A 21,374-nucleotide genomic window follows, 5' to 3' on the forward strand; every position below is an offset into this window, starting at 1 on the left:
ATTCGTATTATTTTACTGAGTGACTTGCCCAAAGTCACACAGCAGGTCAATGGCACAGCCAGGAACAGTCCCCAGAAGTCCTGGTTCCCAGACTCTGTCTCTAACAAGCTGAATGCTGTTCTCATTAGGGTTCAGTTCTCTCTTTCTCCACAATGAAAGGAAATGAATGAACATGCAAGGGTAGCATTTTGCTTGTATTTATTGCTAACGTGCATTAGAAAAATTCCCAATAGCCCAAGCGAAAATATTCCAAGACATAATCACGAACAAACAAGAGAAATAATTTCCCTGGCCTGCAGGCAGCGCTCGTCAGCGAGGCTACCCCATGAGAGTGCATCTGAACGCATAATAGCAGCAGCGGCTGATGTGGATGCTGACGAACACCATGGTGATGAGGACATAGCTTGTGAGGATGGCCTTGATGGCATATCTCGTCTCAGGGTCATCAAGGGTTCGCTTACGGTCACCTTGGAACCGCACGGAGAGCCGGAAGCCAGCAACCATTTGCCCCTCACGCCAGCAGTAGTAAGTGCCCCTGTCGTCCAGCTGGGTAAATCGAATGTGCAGGTGGTTGCCATGGTCAATGAAGACCCGCATGCTTTTGTTGACCCCAATGAGGAAGCTGGTGCGGTACAGTCGAGTCGAATCTTTGTCCCACGCCACTGCATGCTCTGGCCTGGCCCCGGGGCAAGCAATTATCAGACCGCTGCCAAGGTGTTGCTTGTGGAACTGAATGGGGACTTTGGGCAGCCAGGGTTTCTGGCCAACCTTTGCAATGAGATTGGAGATGGACAGCACTCCTTCCTCGGGGCCCTTTCTCTTTACACAAGGCATCAGGCAGCTTCGGATGACAACCTCAGGCTTCCTGAGCCGGATGGTGCCCTGGAAGCGCCTGGGGACAGATCTTGAGCCACAGGACACCACGTCTGTCGGGACTGTGCGGTACCTGGGGTAGAGGTAGGCGCTTTTCACGTAGCAGAGGCCAATTCTCCGTTGCTCACCTCTCACTCCACAGCGGTCACACTTGGTCCAGTCCCAGAAGGTGGTGAACACGCTGAAATGCTCTTCTGTATGATCCTTCTGTGGGTGCTGGTTCCTGTCCTCAAAGGCCACAGTGATGGCCTTGGAGGACTGCACATCCACATCATAGCCATAGAAGAAGTCCCCTTCCTTGGTACCACAGAGATAGTGGCCTGAATCCTCCACCTGGGCCCGGAAGACGATGAGACTGAACATCCTAATGCTGAAGCGCTTCAGCATGTGGCTGCCCACACGGATGTGGCCTGAGTCCAAGAACTTGGTTCCATCAAAGTCTGTTAAGACCTTGGTCTGCCGGCTGCCCATGCTCTTCTGGAAGTACCACACGACTGAGGTGACCTCCTCTGGCTTGCACTTACAAGGGAGCTCAAAACTCATGTCAGCCAAGTAGGCAGCATTGTCAAACATCAGGAAGGCTGGGCAGGGTGTTTTCTTGAATACATCTTCCTTCTCCATGATTGCAAAGGCATGGACAACATCTGCCATCCCAAGGAGAATGGCAATTCCAACCAGCCTCATCTCCATTAGCCAGTCTAGATCCTCAATCAAGCAGTGTAATGGAAGGGCATCAAACCATCTCAAGATCCTTACTGATCCTCTCGTCACTAAGGTTAACAGCCAGAGAACAGCGCTGGGGCAAAGATGATTTTAATACGTTTCACTATATAAGTTTGGGTTTTGTAGTCGAGTTTGGCAGTAGACTCTCCCCTCTGGAACTGATGGGAGAAGGTAGATAGCAGTTGGGATTATCTCATCACGGCCAAATGCTTGCTGGGGAAGCTATTGTAAAAGGTGAGTGTACTGTTTGAAAGAACTTCATGTTTGTCCTGTGCTGAAGGTTCAAGGCTATCGACTGGGTGCTCAGAGATATTAACTCTAGAACCTTCTATTTTTGTCTCACGTCGGTTCTAGAATGTGAATACCGCCCTGAGAATGGGCGTCTCAGGAAAGAAACAAGCCCTCACAGCCCAAAGCATGTTACAGGCATGTACACAAAGGTACCACGGAAACGCAGCCGCCTCTGAGTGGAAAGCAACAGCCGTATAAATCACTGGCACACAGCATAACTGTGGGGTGTGGCAGGGCACCTCCCACGCCTCACCGGCCTCTGCGTTACTCCCGGGCAATGGGGGCTGGAATAAACCAGTCTGACTCTGGAAGGTTTTCCTCTTCACTCCTGTTCTATTTTCCCTTCTTATACGGTGGGCCTCACGGTAGGCCCAAGAAGTCCCTTTCAGCAAAACAACAGAGCCCCCCAATGCAAACAAAAAAGCTTTCCCTGCCTCTTCTTCCCGGGTGCTACCCTACTACACAGGATCCTACTAGCCACAAGCAGCGTTATCTTCGTTTCTTTCCCTATAGGGAGGGGAGACTGCTTTCCAGCCAGAGGAAGCTTTTCCTTCCTCCTTCCCCCCGCCCCAGCTGCAGCCTGTCTCTCATCTCTCCCCTCCCCTCTCTCACCAGAAAAGGGGGTTTTAACTGGGCCCAGGTGTCTCTAGTTAACTTGAGGTCACCCTTTTTCAGCTCGTAGGGAACAGGGCCTTCACCATTTTAGGGCTGATAGATCTGCCCTCCACCACTCTATCCTGCCCAGAATATCAGGGCAAACATTGGTTGTGAACACTGATGCAGAGCAGACAAGACCTCCATTGCTTAATGTTTTGGTTGACAAGCTGCATGGGATCCCATGTATCCCTCTGGGAGAGATGGATGGGGAGGGCTCAGCACTGTCTGCATTTGAACCCATGGTTCCAGGGGGTCTTGGGATTTCAAACCAGACACTTAGGCCATTAAGCCCTGTGACGATGTGAGGCAGCAGGGAGGGGGGAGTGTTGACCTGGGAATGTGCCCTGGGGACGGGAGACCTGAGAGCCTGTCACCTGAGCCAGGAGGAGGAGGGGGAGGTGACACCTCTGCCCAGGAATGTGGATGGAGGCTGCAGCAGGGAACCTGCTCAGTGGGTTTAGTTTCAGTTTGGGGCTGGGTGGAGGAACACAGGGAACCCCAGGGCTGGGGTCTAAGCTCCCTGCTCCCCCAGAAGGACTTGACTGAGGGGTCCTGGGTGTACCCACAAGCTCTGTTTTGGACTGTGTTCCTGTTGTCCAATAAACCTTCTGTTTTACTGGCTGGCTGAGAGTCTCAGTGAATCCCAGGAAGAGGGGTGCAGGGCCTGGACTCCCCCACACTCCGTGACAACTGGTGGCAGCGGTGGGATCTACTGCACCCCGTGAACGGCGCTTCCTGCAGTAAGTGACTGGGGAACAGTAAAACGAAGGGGGATTGACGGGGACCAGGCGTGCTGAAGATTCAGAGAGAGACGGTTTCAGGGGGCGGTTAACCCCTGGGAGTGTGTGACCAGAGAGAAGGACTTTTGCAGTAACAGGGTCCCCCGGGGGATTGCAGCGAGCGGTCCCAGGGGCGGAGGAGTCTGCAGCTCGACCCTGGCAAAGAGGTGGTGACCTCAGGAAGGACTGGCACACTAGGGGCTTTTCCTGGAAACCGTGGAAAGCTGCCCGGCCTGCGAGTGGCCAGCCGGGAGATGTACGCTAAACGCCTTAAGAGCGACCTGGTGGAGCTGTGCAGGCAGAGGGGGCTGCGCGTCGGGAGGTCCACCAAGGAACAGCTGATTGCCCAGCTGGAGGAGAGGGATCGATTGGATGACCCGATCCCTGTCCCTGAGGGAAGCCGCCCGGCGGACGCAGCGTGGGCCCTGGGGCCTGACCAGGCTGGGAGGGGTCAGACTGCTGCCCAGGACACCCCGAGACCCTTCCTACCTATGCCTGGGGGAGGGGTTGTGGGAAGCCCAGCGAATACCGAGGGCCCCCTGACCCCAGCAGCCAGCAGGGGATCCTCCCGGCGGAGCTCCCCATCCCTGGAGCGGATGCGGCTGGAATGGGAGAGGGAGAGGAAAATGAGGGAGCTGGAGGATCATGAAAAACAACGTCAACATGAGGAGAAACAACGTCAACATGAGCAGGAGGAGAAGGAGAAACAACGTCAACATGAGCAGGAGGAGAAGGAGAGGGAGCGTCAGGAGAAGGAGAGGGAACGTCAACATGAGCAGCAGGAGAAGGAGAAACAAAGACAGCATGAACTGGAGCTGGCCAGGCTGAGGAGCAGTGGGGCCCCGGCTGCGGTGAGTGAGGGGGGACCCAAGACTGCAAGGAGCTTTGATAAGTGCGTCCTGGCCCAGCGGAAGGAGGGGGAGGACATGGATAGCTTCCTGACGGCCTTTGAGAATGCCTGCGAGCTGCACAGGGTTGACCCTGCCGACAGGCTCCAGTTCCTCACCCCCTTACTGGACCCCAAAGCCGTGGAGGTCTACAGCCGGATGACAGGGGCAGAGGCAGGGGACTATGAACTGTTCAAACAGGCCCTGCTCCGTGAGTTTGGGCTGACCCCCGAGATGTACCGGAGAAGGTTCCGGAGTCAGCGTAAAACGCCTGAGGTCACCTACCTACAACTGGTCAACAGGATGCAGGGATACGCCCGCAAGTGGACAGCGGGGGCCCAAACTAAAGAGGACCTGCTTGACCTGTTTGTACTGGAGCACCTGTATGAACAGTGCCCTTCCGACCTGAGGCTGTGGCTGGTGGACAAAAAGCTCGAGAACCCCCAGCATGCAGGGCAGCTGGCCGACGAGTTTGTGAACAGTCGGTCAGGGGGTAGCCGGGAGGAGTCCCAAAAGAACAGGCCCCCCCCCGATGCAGAGAGAGAGTCACCATGGGGCCTCCCAGCGGGGAAATAGGGAGAACCCCCTCCAAAGGGGAACGCCTGGTGTCGGGCCCCTCCGACCCGTTCGAGGGGACCAACGTGACCTGAGCTGCTATCACTGTGGCCAGAGAGGCCACGTACGGGCCCAGTGCCCCGGGCTCAGGGACAAACTGAGCAGACCCAACCTACCCAGGGTTAACTGGGTAGGGACTCAGCTGGACGAGGGGCAGGCGACCAGGAAAGGGGGGCTACCAGTTTGCCACCTGCTCAGGAGGGAAGAGTACCCCCAGCCAGCCCCGCCAGAGGGCTGGAGGCTCTGGACTCAGGGTGCTCGGTTTACAGGGTGGGTGCGGGGCTGTCCCTCCGGAGAGAGTGCCTTGTTCCCCTGGAGGTGGATGGGAGGAAGGTCAATGGATACTGGGATACGGGCGCGGAGGTGACGCTGGCCCGGCCCGAGGTGGTGGCCCCAGATCGGGTGGTGCCCAACACCTACCTGACCCTGACGGGGGTGGGCGGGACCCCATTTAAGGTGCCCGTGGCAAGGGTACACCTGAAATGGGGGACCAAGGAGGGCCCCAAGGATGTGGGGGTACACCACCATTTGCCCACTGAAGTTTTGATGGGGGGAGACCTAGAGGACTGGCCAAGCGACCCCCAGACCGCCCTGGTTGTGACCCGTAGCCAGAGCCGGCGAGGGGCACTGCGACCTGACCCTGGGGAGGGTACCACACTGGAGGCGCGAGACCCTACTCGGGTGGGGAGGGAGCGCCGAGGGGCACGGCTCAGAGAGGCTGCGGCCTCAGACCTGGCCACGGAGGGGGAACCGGGCCCCATCCCTTCCCCAGCCGCTGAGTTCCAGGCCGAGTTGAGGAAAGATCCCTCCTTGCAGAAGCTCAGGGACCTGGCCGACCTCAGTGAGGGACGGACCATGAGGAGAGGCTGCCAGGAGAGGTTCCTGTGGGAGAAGGGGTTCCTGTACCGAGAATGGGCTCCCCCAGGGGAAGGGGAGTCCTGTGGGATCAGGAGGCAGCTGGTGGTCCCCCAGAAGTACCGCCGCAAGCTCCTGTCCCTGGCCCATGACATCCCCCTCGCAGGGCACCAGGGAATCCGGCGCACCCGGCAGAGGTTGCTACAGAACTTTTACTGGCCCGGGGTCTTTACCACCGTCCGGCAGTATTGCCGATCCTGTGACCCCTGTCAGAGGGTGGGGAAGGCCCGGGACAAGGGGAAAGCGGCGTTGAGACCTTTGCCCATCATAGAGGAGCCTTTCCAGAAGGTGGCCATGGACATCGTGGGGCCTCTCAGCAAGACGACCCGGTCGGGGAAGAAATACATTCTGGTGGTGGTAGATTTCGCCACCCGCTACCCCGAGGCAGTGCCCTTAGCTTCCATTGAAGCAGACACCGTGGCAGATGCGCTCCTGACCATTTTCAGCCGAGTGGGGTTCCCCAGGGAAGTCTTGACAGACCAAGGCTCCAACTTCATGTCGGCCCTGCTCCGGTGCTTGTGGGAGAAATGTGGGGTCCGGCATGACTGGGCCTCAGCGTATCACCCCCAGTCCAATGGGCTAGTGGAGAGGTTTAACGGGACGCTAAAGATGATGCTGAAAACCTTTATGAACCAGCACCCGCAGGATTGGGACAAGGACTTACCTCACCTGCTGTTCGCGTACAGGGAGGTGCCCCAGGAGTCTACCGGATTTTCGCCTTTCGAACTGTTATATGGAAGGAAGGTGAGGGGCCCCCTGGACCTGATGAGAGACGAGTGGGAGGGGAAGGCCACTCCCGATGGAGAGTCAGTGGTGGAGTATGTCCTGACCTTCCGAGAGAGACTGGCTGAACTCATGGGCCTGGCCAGGGAGAATCTGGCCAGAGCCCAGAGGAAGCAGAAGGTCTGGTATGACCGCACGGCGCGGGCCCGTGCCTACGCCACCGGGGATCAGGTGATGGTTCTCATCCCCGTGAGAAAGAACAAACTACAGGCCGCCTGGGAGGGCCCGTTCAAGGTCGTCAAGCAGCTCAATGAGGTAAACTATGTGGTGGAGCTGTCGAACCGGGCCCACCACCGCCGGGTGTACCATGTGAATATGATGAAGCCATATTATGCCAGGGGGAATGTGGTGTTAGCTGTGTGTGGTCAGTGGGAGGAGCAGGGAGATGACCCTTTAGTAGATCTATTCCCTGGGACCAGAGCTGGTTCCCCCCTGGAAACAATCCCCCTCTCGGATCAGCTCACCCCTGCCCAGCAAGCTGAGGTCAGGGGGGTGCTGCATCCGTACCGACAGCTGTTTTCCAACCAGCCTGGACGCACTAATCTGACTGTCCACCGGGTGCAGACAGGGTCGCACCCGCCGATAAGATGCTCCCCCTTCCGAGTCACAGGGAAAACTGCTCAGGACCTGGAAAGAGAGGTCCGGGACATGCTGGCTTTGGGGGTGATCCAGCCATCGGCCAGCCCTTGGGCCTCGCCGGTGGTGCTGGTCCCCAAAAAGGATGGGTCAGTCCGGTTCTGTGTGGACTATCGGAAGCTCAATGCCATCACTGTATCGGATGCCTACCCCATGCCCAGGCCGGACGAGCTCCTAGACAAGCTGGGAGGAGCTCGGTACCTTACCACCATGGACCTTACAAAGGGCTACTGGCAAGTGCCGCTGGATGCAGATGCCCGGCTGAAATCGGCCTTTATCACCCCTCTGGGGCTCTATGAGTTTCTGACCCTGCCTTTCGGCCTCAAGGGAGCGCCGGCCACCTTCCAGCGCCTGGTGGACCAGCTCCTGAGGGGGATGGAGAGTTTTGCCGTGGCGTATATTGACGACATCTGTGTCTTTAGCCAGACCTGGGAGGACCACGTGTCCCAGGTTAGACAAGTGCTGGACCGACTCCAGGGGGCTGGACTGACTGTCAAAGCGGAGAAGTGCAAGGTGGGGATGGCTGAAGTATCTTACCTGGGCCATCGGGTGGGGAGCGGCCGCCTAAAGCCGGAACCGGCCAAGGTGGAGGTGATCAGAGACTGGCCCGCTCCCCACACCAAAAAGCAGGTCCAAGCCTTTATTGGGATGGCAGGATACTACCGAAGATTTGTGCCCCACTTTAGCGCCATAGCCACCCCCATCACTGAGCTATGCAAGAAGGGGAAGCCAGACAAGGTGGTCTGGACCGAGCAGTGCCAGGAGGCTTTCCGGGCGCTGAAAGAGGCTCTGGTCAGTGGCCCAGTTCTAGCAAACCCAGACTTTGACAAGCCCTTTGTGGTGTTCACCGACGCCTCCGACACGGGACTGGGGGCGGTGTTAATGCAGGAGGATGAAAAGGGGGAGAGACACCCCATCGTGTACCTGAGCAAGAAGTTGCCACCCCGGGAGCAACACTACGCGGCCATCGAGAAGGAGTGCCTGGCCATGGTGTGGGCCCTCAAGAAACTAGAGCCCTATCTCTTCGGGCGACACTTCACCGTGTACACCGACCACTCGCCCCTGACCTGGCTGCACCAGATGAAAGGAGCCAACGCCAAGCTCCTGAGGTGGAGCCTGCTCCTGCAGGATTACGACATGGACGTGGTCCATGTGAAGGGAAGTGCCAACCTGATAGCGGATGCGCTGTCCCGGAGAGGGGGCCCCGAACTTCCCCAGGTCACTGGTCACAGTTACCCCGCTCAGTTCAGTCTCGAAGGGGGGAGAGATGTGACGATGTGAGGCAGCAGGGAGGGGGGAGTGTTGACCTGGGAATGTGCCCTGGGGACGGGAGACCTGAGAGCCTGTCACCTGAGCCAGGAGGAGGAGGGGGAGGTGACACCTCTGCCCAGGAATGTGGATGGAGGCTGCAGCAGGGAACCTGCTCGGTGGGTTTAGTTTCAGTTTGGGGCTGGGTGGAGGAACACAGGGAACCCCAGGGCTGGGGTCTAAGCTCCCTGCTCCCCCAGAAGGACTTGACTGAGGGGTCCTGGGTGTACCCACAAGCTCTGTTTTGGACTGTGTTCCTGTTGTTCAATAAACCTTCTGTTTTACTGGCTGGCTGAGAGTCTCAGTGAATCCCAGGAAGAGGGGTGCAGGGCCTGGACTCCCCCACACTCCGTGACAAGCCCTCCCTGCCTTCAGCTTTCCAAAAGCTAGAGCTTCGGGCACTGGATTTCATAGAGTCATAGATTAGGGTTGGAAGGGACCTCAGGAAATCATCTAGTCCAACCCCCTGCTCAAAGCAGGACCAATCCCCAACTAAATCATCCCAGCCAGGGCTTTGTCAAGCCTGACCTTAAAAACCTCTAAGGAAGGAGATTCCACCACCTCCTAGGTAACGCATTCCAGTGCTTCACCACCAGTGAAATAGTTTTTCCTAATATTCAACCTAGACCTCCCCCACTGCAACTTGAGACCATTGCTCCTTGTTCTGTCATCTGCCACCACTGAGAACAGCCGAGCTCCATCCTCTCTGGAACCCCCCTTCACGTAGTTGAAGGCTGCTATCAAATCCCCCCTCATTCTTCTCTTCTGCAGACTAAACAAGCCCAGTTCCTTCAGCCTCTCCTCCTAAGTCATGTGCCCCATCCCCCTGATCATTTTTTTGCCCTCCGCTGGACTCTCTCCAATTTGTCCACATCCTTTCTGTAGTGGGGGGCCCAAAACTAGACGCAATACTCCAGATGTGCCAAATAGAGGGGAATAATCACTTCCCGCAATCTGCTGGCAATGTTTCTACTGATGCAGCCCAATATGCTATTTGCATACAGGGTATGGGACTTGGGAAGACCGGGCTGGTGGCTCCCACCCTGAGCAGAGCTCAGCTGCTTGCCCCGGCTGGTCTGGTTAGGATGGGACTTCCTCTTCCTCTGCACAGCATCCAGGGCGAGGTCAGACCCACCCCCAGATTTCCACCCCAGCTCCAGGAAGCTCTGCAAACTCCCCTCCCCGCAACTCCCTGCTTCCTGCACACATCGCACCTCAGCTGCAGGGGGAGGGATCACTGTATGGGGAGCTTCTCCCCCATCCGCCCCACCTATGCATCCAGACCCCCTCATACCCAGACTCCCTACCTGCGCCGAGCCTCACCCCCTGTGATGTTATTGACAGGAACTGTGACCATACAGATCATTGTTGCAACCAGGGTCCTATGGTTGCACCAGGTCTTGTACAGAGGAGGTCCAGTGGGGTGTCTATGGAAAGGTTATAGTTTGCTGGTTATGATTATGCTGTCTGTATTTGTGTATCATTTTTGTATTCAAAATTATGAGTATTAGCTATGCACTTGTTTGATTCTAAGTAGCCTCAGTGAAGCATTTTCTCAGCTTCTTGAGAAAGGACTATTCTCAGTAAGTGCCCAATCAAGAAACATTTAACAGACAATGGACTTTGGGAGACGCCAATCCACATCTGAGCTTTCCTGGGAATGTTCAAACTAACATGTAAACAGTGGCGTTGGCCTGCAAAAAACTGAGTCATGCATGAACATCTGACTTGGGCAAGTGGCTACAGACTCCATCTTGTTGTGATTTTGCACAGGAGAACAGAGAGGTTTCCACCCACAAGAGAGAGAATATAAAAGGCCCTGGAAACCCCTCCATTTTGTCTTTAGCTGGCTCAGAAGAAAGCCTCTCCACCGCAAAGAGATGCCTGAAAGAAACTGGAACAAAGGACAGTAACTATGGAGGTGTGAGTGATTGCTGGACCCACACTAGGAAGGAGTCTAGTCTATGAAAGAAGCTTATTGGAACATCTCTGAGGGCGAGATTTACCTGCATTTAGTTTCCTATTGTATTAGGCTTAGACTTGCGTGTTTTTTTTTTATTTTGTTTGGTAATTTACATTGTTCTGTCTGTTATTACTTGGAACCACTTAAATCCTACTTTTTTATATTTAATAAAATCACTTTTTGCTTATTAATTAACCCAGAGCAACTAATTAATACCTGGGAGCGCAAACAGCTGTGCATATCTCTTTATCAGTGTTATAGAGGGCAAACAATTTATGAGTTTGCCCTGTATAAGCTTTATACAGAGTAAAATGGATTTATCTGGGGTTTGGACCCCATTAGGAGCTGGGTATCTGGGTGGTGAAGACTGGAGTATTTCTTAAGCTGTTTTCAGTTAAGTCTGCTTGTGTGGGACGTGGTTCAGACCTGGGTCTGTGTTTACAGCAGGCTAGTGTGTCTGGCTCAACAAGACAGGGTACTGAAGTCCCAAGCTGCCAGGGAAAATGGGCTCAGAGGTAGTCCCAGCACATCAGGTGGCAGTCCAAAGGGGGTTTCTGTGACCCAACCCATCACACATCCCCAGAACCCCACCTGCCAAGCCCCACTCCCCCTGAACATGGACCACCCCAATGAGTCACCCGAAGCCAGATCCCCACCCCACCGAGCCCCAATCAGCTGCACCTGGATCCCCACGCCACTAAGCCCCACTCCCCCCAGCATCTGGACCCCCACACCAGACCCACATGCCAAGCTTTATCCCGCCCACACCCAGAACCCCCCCCCCCGCTGAGCCCCAACCACCTTCACCTGGACCCCCCCGTAGAGTCCCATTACCGTTGCACCCAGAACCCCCAACAAACCCCTGTGCCTCCAGATCCCCCCCACACCCAGATCGCCCCATACAGAACCGTCTCAATCCACACCTGGATCCCCCCTCACTGAGCCCCTCCACACTTGGATTCTGCTGGGCTGAGCCTGCCTGCCCACACGTGGTGCACCTGGCCTGGAGAGGCAGGGCCCTGGGGTGTTTCTTGGGCAGGCCCAGTCCTGGCACTGTGTCCCGGGGGGAGCTGCAGAGTGATCTCCCACCTCTGTGCAGCCAGTGGCCTGTGCTCCCCAATTCCATGCTGGAGCCTCCACATTTATCTGACAAATAAAATTTGCAGAATTTTTATTTTTTTGGTGCAGAATGCCCTCAGGAGTATGACTGTGGAAATTAGCAATGTACATTCCATGTATTTATTCCAGGTTCTGTTTAAGCAGGGCGTCAGATCAGTCCTAGATATGGCTGTACACATGAACCCATTCCACACTTGGCGGTTACCTGTTTAACTATTATAATACAGTTGCTTATGTTTCTAAAATCCCCTGTTGACCAAGAACACGTGGCCAGAGAAAAGAATAGAGGGGGATTCATCTTCTCCCACTAATACTAGAGTGATATTTCCCATCCCCAAACAATGTATTCAATACAGTACTACTGATTCACAGCAAGTGTTGTCTCCTGTGTGATGGCCCCTCCCCCAAGATAATCCTTTTGGTGACTAATATTTATTTGTACCAGGCCATTCTTCTAGGTAGGTGAAGCAGGTACAAAGTAAAACTCAATCAACAACTTTCTGTAGAAAAAGGGTCTCTCACTGTCCCTCCATCTTTGATAGAGCAGTACAGGAAAGGTCCCTCCTGGCCCTCAGCTCCTGGTAATCCTGGTGGAGTGTGAGCTGTAGCGGGAGCCTGTGCTCCTTCAGCTAACGCAGTAACATTTCACCAGCTCTTTAATCAGTCTGTCGTCTGCCTCCTTTCGCTGGCCAGCCCCCCTCAGAGGGGTTTCTCTCTCAGCCTCATTCTGCTCTTCCTGCAAAGCAGCTGTACCTGCTTCAACTGTGCCCTCGGGAAGGCCATCAGCACCACAATTCCTGCCCATGCGCTGCAGTTTCCTGAACAAGTCCCTGCAGCTATCCTTCTCCACCTGGCTCAGGAGAGCCACATTTAGTCCAAAGCGCTTGGTCCCAGAAAGGCTCTGTAATATCTGAAGGACAGCTTCTCTGTCTTCCCTACAGGCATGCTTGGCCAGCACCACAAGAAATTCACCCAGGAGGCCAAAGCCAACATCAGCTTGAAAGATTCTGCCCAGGTCCTTACCGCCGAGCTGAAACAGGAACTGGTATCTTTCCTGTCCACTTTTCAAGCATCTGCGCCAATATCTGTAAAAGTCTGCAGACGTTTCAGGGAGTCCATCCCATCCCTGGATGAAAAAGATGGTCAATAACAGTTACATAAAACAGGTGCAGAATCCCACCAGCTGGTGGGGGTTGGGAGCAGAATTCCCTCTGGACAGGTCATTCCATAACTGGTAACTGAAAGGCTGTGCTATCACTGAGTTTAATTCGTAAAGTCAAAATGGCTTTGCCACTCAAGTTTATGGTTTTATGGTAAGTATGAGTGAGAGTGGGTGAGGGTGTGTGTTGTGCTGGTAGATTTTTTTGATTTGTGCAGCAGGTGAATGAGAGGAATGGGCTGTGGTGAGGGGCTGTGTGTGTTAGGGGTTATTGTGTGTGCTGGTTGTGATGTTGTGTGTGGTTGTGTCTGGAGGAGTTGTGCTGGGAATTTGTGTTGATTTGTATTTGAGGGGTGGTGCAGGGAGATTTGTGTTGAACAGCGTCTGAGGGAATGCTGGGAGATGTGTGTTGATTTGTGTAGGTAGCAAATGAAGGGTTGTATGCTGTGGTGAGTGTGGTGCTATGTGTTTGGGGTTGTTGTGTTGATTTGTGTGTGGATGATGCTGGGAGATTTGTGTTGATTTGTCTGGGCATGTGTGTTATGGTGGGGAGCTTGCATAGATTTGTTGGGGGAGTTTACGTAAAGTTATATGGGTGGCAATTCAACCTTTGAAGAACTGTGGCAACTGGTCCAAGTAATTCACCATCTGTGCAGTCTCCCTTATGTCACTCATTACAACCAATGAAACTGTTGTATGCAAATTACATGTAGCATAAGGGTACTGATTGGCTGAGTTAGCATATCACAATGGCTAGAACTCTTGGCATGGCATAGACAAATGCATGCCTTGCTGTCACATGGGTGTAATTCATAGCATCAGAATGGCTGAGGACTAAAAAACTGGAGAGTAACAGACCAGCAATCCGAGGGATGACTGAACAAGCTGATATTCTAAACAAAAAGAGCTTTCAGCCATGCTTGTGGCTGTTTCCATCATTTCACACTGACTCAGAAGACATTCTACGCTTCAGAGTGACACCCAGATGAATCCTGGAATATTATTATATAGATTGTTCCCTAGGGGCTGCTTTGCACTTTCCTCTGATGCAGCTGGTCCTGGCGATTGTCAGAGATAAGAGGTAGGACTAGATGGACCGTTGGTCTGATCTACTGTGGTGATTCTGGAGATTTCTTTTACTGCTTGTCTACACATTGTGCTAAAGCTATTGTGCTTTAAAATTCACCCCCGCCCTTAACCAAATTAACTTTTAAGTGTAGACAAGCCCTCATCAGCTCAATCCACTTTGGAAGTAGATTAAACTAAAGCAGAACAAGGCACTCATATTCTGGAATAAGTGTCCATACATGGAATTATTCTGGAATAGCTATTGCATTTTAAATTCACACCCTACCTTAATTTGAATTAACTTTCGTGTGTAGACAAACACTAATGGAGTTTTCCTCCTCACCTGGGCTAGCTCCATCTCTCTGTCCTGCTTGCCATTAGCTTGGGTAGCATAGGAATTCCAAAGAAGGTTTTTCTTTTTTCCCATTTTGTCCTTTTTCTCTAGAGGTTTCAGGTGTGATGCTAGCACAATATCCCTGCAGGAAATATAAAGGGAGCAGTAAACCCAGCAAGAGCAAATATCCTCTTGAAATTAGCGCCATTTCCAGTTTGATTCCTCTCTGTGAGACTGGCACAGTCACTGAGTTTGTAGTGCAAAGTTCTACCATGTAAAAGATCTGGGTTCAAATCAAGATCACAAAATCTCTTGTGGCCAGATTATATGTTCCCAGTTACTGCTTACTACTACACTGACTAACATGCAAGAGATCTGATTCCACTTCTCAAGTCTGATCTCTCATCCCAGAATGAAAAGGGGCTAAGGGCACTGTGACAGAGAGTCTGGACGTCTGTCCCTAACTGATAGTTCCTAACGAGAGAGAGGGAGAGAGCGTGTGTGTGTCAGAGACCTGCATACTGGTCTGTGAAATGAGGTTTCAAAGTGGTAGTTAAGCCTTTGGAAAGGAAGCTATTACGCATCCTTACAGATCTTTGTATCCTCATTGGGCTATCTCTAAGGTCTGGTATACACTACAGAGTTAAGTCGATGCAAGGCAGTTTACATCAACCTAACTACGGAAGTGTCTACACTTAAATTTCACTCCTGCTGATTTAACAGCCCAGGTCCACCGACTGAATAACTCCACCTCTGCGAGTGGCACAGAGTCAAGGTCAATGTAGTTAGGTCGATGCAGTGTCAGTGTAGACACTTTTCAGAGTAGCAGCCGTGTTAGTGTGTATCCGCAAAAAGAAAAGGAGTACTTGTGGCACTTTAGAGACTAACAAATTTATTTGAGCATAAGCTTTCGTGAGATACGTGCATCCAATGAAGTGAGCTGTAGCTCACGAAAGCTTATGCTCACATAAATTTGTTAGTGTAGACACTGTATTGCTTACGTCGACTGTTACTGGCTGTGAAACACTGTCCCACAATGTCTCACACTGACAGTACAATCGATTCAAGCACTCCTGGTGAGGATGCACATTGCCGACACAAGAAGCAAAGTGTAGACATGCACAAGTGATGTAATTACCGCAACAGCTGTATGCTGACATAAGTTAGGTCCGCTTAAATTTGTAGTGCAGATATGGCCTTAGAGAAAGCAGGAAGCTTGAGCCCTTATTGCATGTATAGAGCCTTGTCTACACTCCACAGTTTTGTCAACAAAAGTCAGCTTTCGTCGACAAAACAGTGGAGGTGTACACACTGCAATGTTCCTCCTGCCGATGTAATTCCCCTGCTACGCCAACATAATAAAACCAACTCAAAGAGAGGCATAGGGCTTTTTGCAACATGTTTAGAGTGACACAGCGTCAGTGTAGGTCCTGTGCTTGCTTGAGTTGCCCTAATTGACCTCCAGGAGGTGTCCCACAATATCCATCATGACCACTCTGGTCAGCAGTTTGAACTCCACTGCCCTGAAGGTACACATGTATGCACCCCTCCTGCATTTAAAGGCCCTGGAATTTTTGAAATTCCTCTTCCTGTTTGCTCAGCGGGGACAGTTCACACAGCATCTTCCCAGCTGACCATGCCGGCTTTCCACAGTAAACGTGCTCCCGCATGGAATACACCAGAACTGTTGGATCTGCTGGATCTGTGGGGAGAGGACGCTGTGCAGTGGCAGCTTTGCTCCAGCATAGGAATTCTGATATCTAGTACGATTAATGTTCAGAAAGCAAGCACCACAGGGGTCATTCAAGGCAGCAAGTAAACATTGCCTGGCCGAATGCATCACTTAAAGACATATTACTGGGAATAATTGTCAAAATGCTCCTTCAAAGCCTCCCTAATTTGAATACTCCCCCTGCTGTGCCCCTCTTATTACCCTGGTATCTGGCTGCTCAAAATCAGCAGCCAGATAATCTACCTCAGTGCTCCACCCCTAAGGAAACTTTTCCCCCTTCGCTTTGCAAATGTTATGCAGCGCAAAACAGACTGCGATAACTATCGGAATATTTTCCTCATTGAGGCCTAACCTGACAAAAAGGCAGCACCAGCGACCTTTTAATCAGCCAAAGGCACATTCAACAATCATTCAGCACCTGCTGAACTTGTTATTGAAGCACTCCTTGCTGCTGTTTAGGTTCTCAGTGTAAGGCTTTGTGAGCCATGGGACCAAGGGGCAGGCCGGGTCTCCCAAGATCCCTATGGGAATTTCCACATCCCCCGATTGAATCTTCTGGTCTGGAAAGTCCCAGAATGCAGCTTTCTATACAGTTCAGTGTTTCTAAAGATTTGAGCATCATGCACCTTCCCTGACCATCCTGCATTGATGTCAGTGAAACAGCCCCGGTGATCCACCAGCACCTGCAAGACCCTGGAGAAGTAGCCCTTCCGGTTCATATACTCTGTCACAAGATGGTCTAGGGCCAAAACTGGTACATACGTTCCATCTATCACTCCACCGCAGTTAGGGAATCTCATTGCCTCAAAGCCATCAAGTATTTCCTGCATGCACATTACTGAGAGTCACAGTCCTTTGCAGCAGAAGGTAATTAATGGCCCTGCACACTTGCATCATCACAACCCTCACGGTGGACTATCCAACTCTAAACTGATTCACGACTGAAAGGTAGCAGTCTGGAGTTGCCAGCTTCCACACAGTGATCACCACTCGCTTTTCCACAGTGAAAGCAGCTCTCGTTTTGGTGTCCTTGCGCTGGAGTGCTGGGGCAAGCTCCACACACAATTCCAGGAAGGTAGATTTGTGCATCCAAAAGCTCTGCAGCCACTGCTTATCATCCCAGACCTACATAACAATGCTATCCCACCACTCAGTGCTTGTTTCCTGAGCCCAGTACCGAAGGTCCATGTGCAGCTGCTCCATGAATGCCAGCAGCAATCTTGAATTATTTCTTTCCATGGCACACAGCAGGGCAGGTACCACCAATTCACTTTCTGATTCACAGCTTATGAAATACTGCAGGACCAGCTGCATTGTGTTCATAACACTCATTACCAGACGGGTGAGCAGTTCAGGATCCATGCTTTCAGGCAGAGATGAAGGGCACACAGTTAACAAGGGCTGTTGAAAAACATGAAACAAAGTTGGAATGATAGGACAGAAAGAACTGCATCATGGGACGGTAAGCACGTCCCCATGATGCACTGCAATCCGTTCCCAGAGCTCCCAGAGGCAGAGAGGGGTGAGTTGCACAGTGGGATAGCCTACCAACAATGCAACACTCTCTCTGTTGATGCAAGAGCACTGACTGTGGACACACTCTGCTGACACAAGGAGCGTTGTGTGGACATGCACAACCAAAGCGGCTTATGATCATCAATGTAACTTAAGTCAACTTAACTCTGTAGTGTAGACATGACCTAGGTAACTGGAGAAAACTGATTTGGAGAACAGGGGTGGGTGCCCAAGATCAGGGGAGGTGTATGCAGGTATGCCAGCTGGTCCAGATGGAGGGTATTGATAATAAAAATCTCCAGACACAGCATGGCCTTGGTAACTAGTCATAGACTTTAAGGTCAGAAGGGACCATTATGATAGTCTAATCTGACCTCCTGCACAACGCAGGCCACAGAATCTCACCCACCCACTCCTGTAACAAACCCCTAACCTATGTCTGACACTAAACTGGGAAGAGAGGTAGATACGCTGGAGGGAAGGGATAGGATACAGAGGGACCTAGACAAATTAGAGGATTGGGCCAAAAGAAATCTGATGGGGTTCAACAAGGACAAGTGCAGAGTCCTGCACTTAGGATGGAAGAATCCCATGCACCGCTACAGACTAGGGACCGAATGGCTATGCAACAGTTCTGCAGAAAAGGACTTAGGGGTTACAGTGGACGAGAAGCTGGATACACGTCAACAGTGTGCCCTTGTTGCCAAGAAGGCCAATGGCATTTTGGGATGTATATGTAAGGGCATTGCCAGCAGATTGAGGGACGTGATCGTTCCCCTCTATTCGACATTGGTGAGGCCTCATCTGGAGTACTGTGTCCAGTTTTGGGCCCCACACTACAAGGAGGATGTGGAAAAATTGGAAAACGTCCAGCGGAGGGCAACAAAAATGATTAGGAGACTGGAACACATGACTTATGAGGAGAGGCTGAGGGAACTGGGATTGTTTAGTCTGCGGAAGAGAAGAATGAGGAGGGATTTGATAGCTGCTTCCAACTACCTGAAAGGGGGTTCCAAAGAGGATAGATCTAGACTATTCTCAGTGGTAGAAGATGACAGGACAAGGAGTAATGGTCTCAAGTTGCAGTGGGGGAGGTTTAGGTTGGATATTAGGAAAAACTTTTTCACTAGGAGGGTGGTGAAACACTGGAATGCGTTACCTAAGGAGGTGGTGGAATCTCCTTCCTTAGAGGTTTTTAAGGTCAGGCTTGACAAAGCCCTGGCTGGGATGATTTAGTTGGGGATTGGTCCTGCTTTGAGCAGGGGGTTGGACTGGATGACCTCCTGAGGTCCCTTCCAACCCTGATATTCTATGATTCTATTGAAGTCCTCAAATCATGGTTTAAAGACTTCAAGGTGCAGAGAATCCTCCAGCAAGTGACCTGTGCCCCACACTGCAGAGGAAGGCGAAAAACCCCCAGTGCCTCTGCCAATCTGCCCTGGAGGAAAATTCCTTCTCAACCCCGAATATGGCGATCAGTTAAACCCTGACCATGTGGGCAAGGCTCACCAGCCAGACACCCAGGAAAGAATTCTCTGTAGTAACTCAGATCCCACCCCATCTAACATCCCATCACAGGCCATTGGGCATATTTACCGCCTATAGTCAAAGATCAATTAATTGCCAATATTAGGCTATCCCATCATACCATCCCCTCCATAAACTTATCAGCCAGATATGTCTTTTGCCCCCACTGCTCCCCTTGGAAGGCTGTTCCAGAACTTCACTCCTCTGATGGTTAGAAACCTTCATCTAATTTCAAGTCTAAACTTCCTGATGGCCAGTTATGGCTCTTGGGGGTGGGGGTCTCCGCCAAAAATGCCATGCAGCTCTTTGTAAAAGAGGTATGGCTGTAGCTCCACACCAGAGTGACTGTTGGCCTCTCTTACCTTCTGGTACACCTGCCGCACTTCCTTGGCTTTCATGTGCCTCTACTGAGGGTCCCTCTTTTAGCCCTTCTCCACCATGCCCCAAGCGATCTGCTCATAGATATCTATGTTTTCATGGCTGGATCAGAGCTGTGCTGCACAGCCTCTTCTCCCCACAGTCCTGGGAGATCCACCACCTCCTGGTTACTCCAGGCAGGAGGGCAGCTGCAGCATGGTCAGCTGCTAGGTGAGCTCTCCATGCCGAGCAAACAGGAAATGGAATTTCAAAAATTTGCAGGGATTTAGAGGGGAGAGGCATATACCTGTGTACTTGGGCACCGGGCAGTGGAGTTCAAAAGGGTGACCAGAGCAGTCATGGTGGGGCATTGTGGCACATCTCTTGGAGACCATTAAAGTCGACATAAGTAATGCAGTGTCTACACTGACACTGTGTCCACCTAACTACATTGACCTAAGCACTAGGCCTCTTGCAGAGGTGGAGTTATTAAGTCGTGTACTGGGCGATCTACTCAGCTGAAGCAACATTTTAGTGTAGCTGCTTCCAGACTTAGGCGGATGTAAGCTGCCTTATGTCAACCTAACTCTGTAGTGTAGACCAGGCCTGACTCTCCCATGACAACAGGGACTTCAACAGTGGTGCTGGAATCAGCGTACAGGGCAACTGCTGACTGCTAGAGGAAGCTTTGGACAGTAGCATAGCAAAGACTGAGAACTGGATGTGATGGGAACTCATGGAAGTGATTCTGAGAAAGATTAAAAAGAGAAAAACTACAATGTAGCTTGGCAGGGTTCCCTCCCCACTCTGAACTCTAGGGTACAGATGTGGGGACTCGCATGAAAGACCCCTAAGCTTATTTCTACCAACTTAGGTTAAAAACTTCCCCAAGGCACAAATCCTTCCTTATCCTTGGATGGGTACTGCTGCCACCCCCAAGTGAGTTAGACAAAGATTCAGGAATAGGGCCACTTGGAGTTCCTGGTTCCCTAAAATATCCCCCCAAGCCCCTTCACCCCCTTTCCTGAGGAGGCTTGAGAATAATATACCAACCAAATAGGTAAACCAGATTCTTAAAAAACAGAACTTTATAATAAAGAAAAAAAAGTAAAAGCAGCACCTCTGTAAAATCAGGATGGAAGGTAATCAGATTCAAAACACAGAAGATTACCCTCTAGGCAAAATTTTAAAGTTACAAAAAAACAGGGATAAACCTCCCTCTCAACACAGGGAAAATTCACAAGCTAAAAAACAAAAGATAATCTAACGCGCCTTGCCTTACTTACTTACTCTTTTTGCAATATTAAGACTCATTTTAGGATGATTTTAGGAGAAAGAGTTTTCTGACCTGATGCTTCTCTGCTTCCCCAGAGAACACACACAAAAAAAGAGCACAAACAAAGCCTTCCTCTCCCCCACCCTCTCCCACCCCCGATTTGAAAGTATCTTCTTTCCCCATTGGTCCTTTTGGTCAGGTGTCAACCAGGTTATCTGAGCTTCTTAACCCCTTACAGATAAGGAGGAATTCTAGGCTATGCTTAGCTGTATGGTTATGACATAGCTGGATACAGATGGATGAATAAATGAAAAGGAAGGAGGACGTACAAACACTTCTGGGGTCTAACATGGCATATGTTTAACAGCTTGGGAATTGTTGGATAGCACTGGCAGGCAACATGTACTTTAGCTACATCCTCACTCTATAGTGGGTGGGCAGAGACATGCAGTACAGTGGGCCACAGGCTTGTACCTATGCCCCCAGACAAGCTAGCAAGCTCATGTTCTGATGACATACAGGCACTTGTCTGGGGGTTTATATGTGGATGGTTGGAGAGAAGGGGGTTGGGCTTCAACATGTGTCAGACCTGCTGTGTAGACATGCCCTAAAGGGAAGCAAAGACTTACCTTATTCAACTGAAGCTTCAGGAGCAATTTAGGGAGATTGAATTTAATTACCCAAAACGTAATTTGATCAAGGCATGAGTTAGCACTGTTATTGTGAAAGTGTCACAGGATCTTTAATCACCCTAGGTGGTCAGGGTCTCAGTTTTATGTATTCTGAAAAAATTAGCACCTCTAACAGCCCAGTGACCTCTGACACAATGCTGGACCAGTAGTCTCATAGTACCAATA

The 21,374-nt window shown here is 51.6% G+C and overlaps 2 protein-coding genes across 4 annotated transcripts in view; both read right to left on the bottom strand.

Annotated features, from left to right (window-relative positions):
- Window positions 1-215: 215 nt before the first annotated feature.
- On the bottom strand, window positions 216-9,895 carry FAM187A (family with sequence similarity 187 member A). The gene is made up of 2 exons (XM_074940735.1): window positions 9,775-9,895; window positions 216-1,754 (listed from the first exon to the last, which is right to left on the bottom strand). The coding sequence occupies exon 2, from the start codon at window positions 1,561-1,563 to the stop codon at window positions 319-321; it is 1,245 nt and encodes a 414-aa protein (XP_074796836.1). The 5' UTR covers window positions 1,564-1,754; window positions 9,775-9,895; the 3' UTR covers window positions 216-318.
- A 1,700-nt stretch (window positions 9,896-11,595) lies between these two features.
- The window catches only part of DNAAF19 (dynein axonemal assembly factor 19), a 180,587-nt gene continuing 170,808 nt past the window's right edge, over window positions 11,596-21,374 (bottom strand). For all 3 annotated transcript variants that reach the window (XM_074940566.1, XM_074940567.1, XM_074940565.1), the window contains exons 3-4: window positions 14,120-14,252; window positions 11,596-12,675 (exon numbers count right to left, since the gene is read on the bottom strand). In XM_074940566.1, the coding sequence (XP_074796667.1) occupies window positions 12,175-12,675; window positions 14,120-14,252 (634 nt within the window). In that variant the 3' untranslated portion in view covers window positions 11,596-12,174. The remainder of the gene's footprint in view (window positions 12,676-14,119; window positions 14,253-21,374) is intronic.

The sequence above is a fragment of the Natator depressus genome, chromosome 27, assembly GCF_965152275.1.
Source record: "Natator depressus isolate rNatDep1 chromosome 27, rNatDep2.hap1, whole genome shotgun sequence".
NCBI classification, from domain to species: domain Eukaryota; kingdom Metazoa; phylum Chordata; order Testudines; family Cheloniidae; genus Natator; species Natator depressus.